Source organism: Hipposideros armiger, unplaced genomic scaffold, assembly GCF_001890085.2.
Source record: "Hipposideros armiger isolate ML-2016 unplaced genomic scaffold, ASM189008v1 scaffold_986, whole genome shotgun sequence".
NCBI lineage: Eukaryota > Metazoa > Chordata > Mammalia > Chiroptera > Hipposideridae > Hipposideros > Hipposideros armiger.
The window spans coordinates 743,182-752,677 of record NW_017732336.1 but is presented as its reverse complement, the minus strand read 5'-3'; the positions used below and the strand labels follow the sequence as shown (position 1 = coordinate 752,677).

The window sequence follows — 9,496 nt, the reverse complement described above, 5'->3', positions numbered from 1 at the left end:
TGCCGGCATTAGTAAAAGCTGCTTCCCACGCCTTGGTGTCCTGTCTCTTTGTCTGGGTTCCCCGCAACACAATTGGGGGCTCGCCCTGGATACGGAGACGGTGATATTTTTGCCTCCCTTGTCCCTGGAGCCCGGGCTCCCCCAGACAAGAGCGGACGTGCACTCTACTCGGTGCCAGCGGACTCTTGTCCATCAGTGGGGACGTCTCCCCTGCCGGACATGGGGGACCAACCCGGGAGCACAAAGGAACCCTGAGGGCTACGGGAACCAACTTTGGAGTGCTGCCCGACCAGGCAGGTAAGGACCCGGTTCACTTCGTAGCCTGTCCATCAGCGGACAGAAGGGGAGACTGATCACCTCCCGGAGTCACCCGAGTATCTCCGTTTCTGAGAGAAACCGCGACTCCTAGGAACAGGGCGGCGGGCGGAGAATGAATGTGTTTGAGTCTGTATGAATGAGACACAGCCTGCCTGTGAAGCAAGTGTGGAGTCCCGATCCGCGGTTCCATGGTGCACCTCATATGGCTTAGGGGGGTATTGCTAAATTGTCTCGTACAGTTTGGGGATCCAAGTCGAGGATTTGTATTGACCCACCAATGCTAAGAGGCATCTGAAAATCTCCGCGAGGGGAGCAACCGGAGACGGACAAAGCGAATCTCTGTGTGTCGTGCTGATTTTGGGTGGTTGCCATGGGTGGGCGACAGAGTACTCAGACTCCATTAGGATGTATGTTAAAAATTTTTAAGAAGGGATTATGGCATTGAGATAATCCCCCAAAAGCTCCGTACCTTCTGTGAGCTTGATTGGCCATCATTTGGTGTCGAATGGCCAGCAGAGGGAAGCTTAGACAGAGACCTCATTAGGAAAGTTTACCTTGTTGTTACCAGCAGCCCTGGTCACCCTGATCAGTTCCCTTACATTGACTCATGGGAGGCTATTGCACGTACCCGACCCCCTAGGTTGAAGTCCTCTTTGGAAAACCAGAGCAGAATTCTTTTGGCACAGCTATAATCCCTTCATGGAAGTGGCTTCAGGAAAAAACAGAAGGACAAAAGCCCATCCTGTCTTCAGACCTGGAGGAAGTCCCGCCTCCTTATTTGCCAATTTACCCACGCCTTCCCCAAGTGGAGCCTCTAATCCAGCCTTCAGCACTGCCCGTGCTGGCTCCACTTCCTCCGCCCACCACACTAGCGCTGCCTACAGTACCGCCCTCGCCGGCTCCACCTCCTCCGCCCACCACGCCAGCCTTGACTCCAGTACCGCCTTCGCTGTCACCATTTCCTCCACCCACTACGCCCTTCCTGGAGTTTTTTGCCACGTCTCCACCGCCAGTCCTGACCCCCTACAGGCCCACAGATAAGCGGCTGCAGACCAAGGGCCCTGAGACTGGTGCTCTCCAGCTCCCCCTATGGGAAACCAGAGGCCCCGCCTACTGTGATCAGGACAGCTAACATGGACAAGGCTACCACAGGGCTTCAAGAACTCCCCAACCATTTTCGGGACTGCCTTGGTTTCGGACCTAAAGCCCTTTCCAGCCAGCCAAACCGGTTGTGTACTGCTCCAATATGTAGATGACCTCTNCTCTTAAGCTAACTCTTAAACAACTGAGCCACTCCACTGGCCCCCAACTGGTGACTTCTGAGGCTCGTCTTCCTCAGTGGAAAGCCAAGAATAAAAATGCTTAGCTTACAAGGTTTACTTTGAGGCATAAATGAGTCAATACATGAGGTTCACACAGTGTCTGGCACATGATGCACTGTTAGTATACAGTACTGCCAATATCATCACCCTTGTCTTAATGGGGATTCCTCCCTGTGTTGAAGATATCGGGTCTCTAATGATGGCTACAAGCCCCCATCTCAGGACCCTCACTGGGGTCCTCCAAAATTCCCTTTACTGGTCTCTCGGCCCATTTCATTCATGTAGTGATTCACATCTAGTATAATGTAGGCCTCTGCTCAATTCCCCATGTTTCAATCTTCATGCCTGCCAAGGAGACAAAAACCCTCCACCACTTGGCAAAGTATTCATTACACTCTCTTGCCTTCCCTTGACTTCCAGAAGGACACTTCCCTCGTGTCAAACAAACACCCTCTTTGGCAAGGTCCTTATATATACCCAACAAACCCCACAACCAACACTACTCTCCTTCCCAACACTCTGCTGGTTCCTTGTTGTGTTGCCTTGGAATCCCTGATGATGGGGATGAGAACATTTCCAAATGAAACAATGACCCAGTAAAGGGGAGTGAAAGGGCATTTGGGGACAAGAAGGAAAAAAATAAATCTCTGGGTGGATAAGATGCGCTTAAGTTGTGCTGCTGTTAGAAACTGGTAAAAAGAGGTTAACATTCTACAGCAGTGTCTCTGCCAGGATCAGGTAAAGAGGAAGACAAATTGTGCAGGTAATCAAAAAGTAACCTCTGTGATAGACAGAAGGAAGACACTACTGGTAAACTGAATTCAGAATGTCATTTGAGGACCAAGGAGAAGTAAAAGTAGGTGAGAACTTCAGAGGAAGAAATAACAGACACTATAGGCTAGAGTACAGGGTAAGAAGGAGCAGAAACACACAAGATAAATTAAACGACTCCAGGTGGTGTGAAGGACACACGTAATGCTAACTGAAAGCAGCCAGTCAGAAAAGGGAACACACTGCATTATTCCAACTACAGAACATTCTAGAAAAGGCAAACTATAGAGGCAGGAAAACAATCAATGGTTGCCAGGAGTGAGGGTGAAGGGAGGGATAAATAGGTGGAGCACAAAGGATTTTTAGGGCAGTGAAACTACTTTATATAACACCATAATTGTGGACACATGTCATTACACATTTGTCCAAACCCTTAAAATTAAATTACACCACCAAGAGCGACCATAATGTCAATTACTGATATCTGTTGATAATAATGTATTAATCACCACAGGTTCATCAGCTGCAACAAATGTACCATAGAATGTACGATCTTAGGGGGAAATTGTGAGTGTGGGGGTGAGTGGTATATGGGAACTCTGTACTGTGTGTTCAACTTTGTGGAAACATAAAACTGCTTTAAAAATAAAGTCTAAAGTGAATAAAATGAAAGGGATTAAGAAGTACAAATTCCCAGTTATAAAAATATTCATGGGGATGTAAAGTAGAGCACAGGGAATACAGTCAGTAATATTGTAATAACTGTATGGTGCCAGGTGGGTACTAGACTAATTGTGGGATCACTTCGTAAGTTATATAAATGTCTAACCACTATGCTGTACACCTGAAATAATATAATATTGAATGTAAAATATAATGAAAAAGTAAATTTAAAAAATTACTCTATGCATAAATCATAAAAAGTCAATTAAAACAACAAGAAGACATCAGAAATAGTCGATTGGGATGATGAACATGTTCTAAAATTCATTCTGGTAATATGAACATGCTAAAAGCCTTTGCATACTTTAAGTGGGTAAACTATATCTTGATACAGCTGTTAAAAAAATTCAAATGAGGCCGACACACTAGGAGATATAAGGAGGTGGGTCTATGTGATGAGAAGACCTAGGAAAGCAGGTCCAGGGTTGGCGACATATTGGGTTGTTGGAAAAGTCATGACGCATTTTTGCAATGAAAAACATAGAAAAAATACATCATGACTTTTCCAACAACCCAATAGTAGGAATCCTTCTGGAATAAATGGATTACTGCCATTTCCCAGGATGCACAAGTTCTCACCACAGTGCGGGGTCATTTAGAAGTCATGGGAATGTCCCACACAGAGGAGGGGTGGACACCCAATTGCAGGGCAAAGAGCAGGCCTGAAGGGGAGGCCCGAGGAGCTGCTGCCCTAGTTGGAAGGCATGACAAGGGGCTCATGGAAAAGAGGAGCCACTGTTGGGTCCAGATAATCAATAAAGAGGCTGGATGTCAAATTAAAGTTTAAAGTTCCGAAGATTTTATTAAGCTGAGCTCAGCGACCGCTCCTCTGACTAAGGAGAAAACGGTCCCGAGGTCTCAGTGGGTAGAGTTTTTATAAGGTGGGGGTTAAACGTAAAGTAAATTACAGGAACTGAAAAGAATGTGTAGTTATTTTAGTTAAAACTGCATCCCGCTGTTGCAACAGTGTTGTTATGTCCAGTTTGTCTTAACAGTACATCGCGACCAGGTTGATAAAGTTAGTTTGCTTTAAGGCCTCCTGAAATGTTAACATGAAGGCAGGGAGAGGAAGGGGGAACTGCAAGGCCTGAGGAATGTTGTTCTTTAACCTTTTATTTCCCAGTAGAAGCAAAGCAGGTGTACAGAAGAAAAAAGCTGTTAGTTCCTGTGAAATGGTCTAAGCCAGTTGGGCAAAACTACTTCTGCAAAATATTCTTAATATTTCTGTTGCAACCCATTTCTTGTAAAGCTAGGTGTTTTATTGTCTTAACGGGAAGTTCTGCTTAGAGTCTAGCTGAAGTAGCTGAAGTATAATTTTTAAAAGTGAGTTGTCCGGCCTGAGATCCTTACACCACGAGGACCTGGGAATAAGACGAGGTGGCTGAGGGGTAAAGACCAAAGGGAAGATGGAAGCAGAAGTGAACCCATGCCTGAGAAGTGTGCAGACAATAGTGGCATATGTTCTCCATGGGCTGGGCACATGCATAAGGAAGTGGCTTGCCTTGTTGGACATGAGGCAGCAACAGAGAACATAGAGGGAGCTCCCTGCAAAGGCCTCGCTCCACCTCTGACCTGGGATCTCTCTTCCCATGTTAACCAATGGCTCACCTTGAGGAAGAGTTTCCTGCTCTGCCTTCCATGGGCCTTCATACTGCTTCAGCCAGGAGATCACATCCGGTTTGGAAAGCAGAAGCCCTGGTCAATGGGGGAAAAACACAGGACTTGGTGATCTGCTTGGAGACAAAGAGAACTGTGTTCTCAAAACCAGCCCTGGGGTAAGATATGGATGGACTAGTAGAGGCCTGGAGCCATTCTGAGACAATGTCACAAACCTGCAGTGGATGCTGAATGAGCAGAAATGCCTGGGATATGCATCTCAAGGGGATCCACTTCAGAAATGCTTCAGCCCAGCCCTAGCACACCCTTGTGAAGAGTCGTGGCTTTGAGTCCCAGAGGCAGAAAGCCCACGTGATGGACAGAGCCCGCCTTACCCAGAGACACGAGGTGGTCACAGGTCTCCTGAATCACGGTGCGGTACAGTGTCCTCTGGGCTGTGTCCAGCTGTCCCCAATCCTCCCACGTGAAGGTCACAACCACAACCTTGAAGCTCACAGGTGGCTGAAACATCACCTGAGTCACCATGGGGCATTGCCTCCCCAATGTGCAGGTTGGGGGATGACAGGATAAAACACATGGGAGGGAGATGGCATAGGCTGGAGACAATGTCCATGAGCATCCACAGGGTTCTCGCCATGGATAGCGCTCTGATCAGACACCCACACAGGCCCATGGAAATTTCACTTCTAAATGACTAGTCTACCATGAGTCACACCAGTGATCCCAATTTTCTGTCCTGGGAAACAACGGGAACCCCACTTGGATAAACACCTCCTGATCCCGCTTCTCTACAAAATTAGACTTAAAGCCAGTCAAAGAAGATGTTTTAAATGAGAGATGAGCAAACTACAGCCCAGGAGACAAATCAGGGCTATGGTGTGTCTTTAGAAGGTTAATGCCTGGAGCTGAAGTGTTTTTCCCAAATTCACATGTTGGAGCCCTACCCCCTTAATGTGACTGTATTTGGGGACAGAGCCTTTATGAAAATAATGTTAATGGGGGTCATAAGAGCAGGGCCCTAATGTGGTGGGATTGGTGTCCTTATAATCTGAGGAGACACCAGAGGTCTCTTTCCCCAGCATGTGCAGACACAGAGAAGGCACCTTGTGCAAGCCAGGAAGAGTCCTCACCAGAAGTCAACCCTACAGGCACCCTGACCTGAGACTTTCAGTCACCAGAACTGTGAGGAAATGGTGTTGTGTAAGCCACACAGTCTGCGGTAATCAGTTACAGCAGTCTGAGCAGACTAAGACAGCTAAGGATTTTATGTTTTTAAAGGGCCGTGTACAAGAAGAAGATGGGACAGAGACTGTATCTGGCCCGCAGAGACTAAGACAGTTTTTACTTGGTCCTTTACAGAAAACAGTGGTAGAGCCTACCCTCAAGAAAGGATGGCAGGCAAGGGGCCACAGCCCTGGCCTTGGGTGCCAGGCCCGAGTTGGAATCTCAGCTTCATGGCTTACTAGCTGGACACCTAGATGTGTCCCTGAACTTCTCTGGCACAAGTTGTCCTGACATGACCACAAAGACAGTGTCCCACATCAGATAGTCTCACAAGATGTGAAGGGGAAAGGCCTGGCACAGGGAACCAGGTGCGGGAAACTCTAGGGGCTTGTGGCTCATCCACTCAGGAAGGTGCTTCATCAGCTGGGAACCCGTGGGTTTCACCAGAAGACACAAGGTATTATCACGAAGCTCTTGTGTGTCGTGGGGCAGTCACTATTCCTGGAACCACTTTCCAACTGAGGAGACTGAGGCAAAGAGGGTGAAAGTCCCTAACTCACCTGGGATGGGATCGGCTGAGAATGTGCCTCCATTTCCTTCTCAGACCTGAAGAAGCTGTCATGGAAAGTGCAGCCATCTTCAGGAGGCAGTGCTGGGGTTGGGGAACAATTAGGGATTCAGTGCCACCTCAGTTCCCAAGCCCCCAAGGCCATCCCCACCCCAAACACAGGAGAGAAATGTGCCAGCTGAGGGGACATTCCCTTGGGGTGTGAGGAGCAGGGAGGCAGGGCTCTGACCACCCGGCCTCCCTGTCCGCAGCTCTAAAGTTAGCTGAGGGGCCATGCCAGCATTCTAATTGTGACGTGGGCTCAGCCTGCTCATGCTGTAACTGGGGTATCTGAACTGTGACCCTACAGAGACACAGCTGTCCCTCAGCACTCAGAGGGGCCAATTTTTCCTGTAATTTCAAGAGACTGAAATAGAGGGAGGTGAGAGGCATTTGAGATCTTGCGTCCAAGTCTATGTTGTCAGTTTTGCTTCAAATAAGCTCTTACTAGGAATCTAAAAAACAACAACAAACAAACAAAAAAAGAGGGAGGTAAAGGCAGAGAATTGAAACAATTGTACAATTTAAAAATATCCCAAGACTTCCAGTAAGATGGCAGAATAGACAGATGTTATGCAAACTGCCTCCCAGGATCACACCAAAATTATAAATCATTTATAAAATATTCAACCTCGGAAGTTCCCTGAACACTGGATGAACAGACTCTCTAAACAAAGGACTTAAAGAGGAGGCCACGATGAGTCTGTTAGGAGGGGCGGAGACGAAAGAGGGCAAACCCCGTGAGGGACACCTCAGTGGTGGGGAGGCTTCTTCAGTTGGGGGAGAGATCCTCTGACCCCACGCCGAGCTCGCCAGCCCAGAGTTGCTTTGCTGGGAAGAGGAGTTCTACGATAGCTGGCAGTAGAAATTAGTGAGGACTCTCTTTGTTCAACTCGGTGAGGCTGAGGGCGGCTGGAGAACCAGCAGAGCTGGCACACGGACAGTCGCTGGTAAGCACTCACCTGGTCCCTGGTGGAGGGAGTAGCTGTGTGAGCGGGGCCCAGGAGCCTGCAGGGAAGAACTGAACTGAGCACCTTTGGTGTGGGAGCTGGAGGTTTTGGGACCATTGTTCCCCTGGTGTGGAGCTTGCACACCAGTAGTGTACAGGAGGCCGCCATTTTTTCAGGGGTGGGCCCTTCCCCTGAGGCTCAGATCTGGGACCGCATTGGTCTGGTAAAATTGACGCAGGAGTGTGTGTGTGTATGCGTGTGCATGTGGCCTTGGATCCCCACCCTCCACAGTGCTTGTGCTGCGTAGCCAGAGAAACCCCTGGTAGGCACGCTCCAGCTTCAACAGGCTGTTCATTGAGACACAGGAGTGCGTGAATCGCCTTGGGTCTGCGCTCTCTGCACTGCACGTGCACAGTTGCCAGGGTGGCAACTGGCTGTCGGGCTGCTCTTCCTGATCTGTGAGTGGCTGATTGGGACAGGCTGAGACTGGAAGTTTTCCTGGGAGTGTTGGGCTGTGAGCTGTGCGCGTGCGTGATCCGGCCAGGGCTTTCCTGGCGAGTTTGTGTGGGCTGGTTGCCAATGCAGGAGTGCATGCTGCTCTGACTTGGTGGGGGCCACTGACCATATCCTGTGGTGCCTTGGGAGCCTGCCCTGCCCACCTACAGCTGTGTTGCCGGGGGCACCCTGAGCCCCTGGTGCCGAGCCCCCACCTCCGCAAGCCACAGAGGATTTTTTTTGCAGCAGACAGCCCGCAACAACCTGTGAAGATTTTTGGGGGTGAGTACGGTTCCAGAGCTCACAGCAGCTAATTGCAGGAAGCTCACTGCAAGCCTGAGAGGGAGTCCAGCACACGATGCACTGAGCCCTTCCCCGCAACAGCTGGTGCTGAGTCGCCCAGAGTCTCTCTATTGCTGACCAAGTGGCCTGCAGATTAAAGCGGGTGGAGAGCCCCCCCTTTTTTTCTTCTTTTTTTTTCTAGGTGATCTATCTAATACATTGAAGCAATCACACAGCAACAGTCCCTCCTCAGCTAAAAATGATAAGCCCCTTCCGAGGTCCAGTTCAAAAAACGTTATGAAGGTGGTGCTTAGCCTCAGGCCAAGCAAAATATGAAAAGGAAATCATACTGCTTTGAAAAACAAATTTACTTTTACCCTTATAGTGACTCAAAAATATTACTTGCAGTCATGTAGAAAAACTCCTTACATCCTTTTAATAGGGACTATATCAATCAGACGACTGTCATCTTTCTTGGAGACCTAATAGAAAACCTCTGAAAAAATGACTACTTTAAAATGTGACTGGAATATTTCTACTTATTATGTAACTCCTTTTTCTTCTTCTTATTTTTTTTAAAGATTTTTATTGGGGGATTGGGGGATGGGAACAGTACTGGGGAATTGGGGGAAGGGGAACAGACAAGTTGCTGTCCTTTTGTTCTTCAGTCTAGTTGTGGAGGACATTGCTTCACTGGTTCAAGTTGGCACCATCATTGCACTCTTCCCAGGCTAGGCAGATCAGTCACCAGGTTCTGGACAGCTGCTCATGACGGCTGCTGGCTGCTCATGCTGGCTGCTGGCTACACACGGTAGCCCATGGCAACCCACTGCAACAGGGGCTGCAGCCCACGTCGTCGCCAGCGACTCCACGGCAGCCCAGCTCCAGGTGGAGCTGTTGTTCAGCATCTTAGCTGTAGAGGGCAGTGTCACTGGGCCTCATATGTGGGATCCGAACTGGGGCCCTCTGGCATCCCAAGCCAGCTCTTAACCAACGCACCACTCCGCCGGCCCGACTCCTTTTTTCTTATAATCATACACGCACTCCATGGTCTAAAATACGAGCTCAGCTCTTAGGTTTTAATCCTAATTTTACTGTAGATATCCAACAACTACAGCAGGAGGTGGATTTGATGACGTATTCTCACTTGTCACTCCTGCCTGAAGATGAAATGCTTTCTGCGGCTG

The 9,496-nt window shown here is 48.7% G+C and overlaps 1 protein-coding gene across 1 annotated transcript in view; it reads right to left on the bottom strand.

Annotated features, from left to right (window-relative positions):
• The window catches only part of LOC109375690 (zinc finger protein 544), an 18,939-nt gene extending 13,595 nt beyond the window's left edge, over positions 1 to 5,344 (bottom strand). The window contains 3 exon segments of the mRNA XM_083287477.1: positions 4,743 to 4,829; positions 5,126 to 5,309; positions 5,312 to 5,344. Coding sequence (XP_083143603.1) covers positions 4,743 to 4,829; positions 5,126 to 5,309; positions 5,312 to 5,344 — 304 coding nt within the window.
• Positions 5,345 to 9,496: the final 4,152 nt, after the last annotated feature.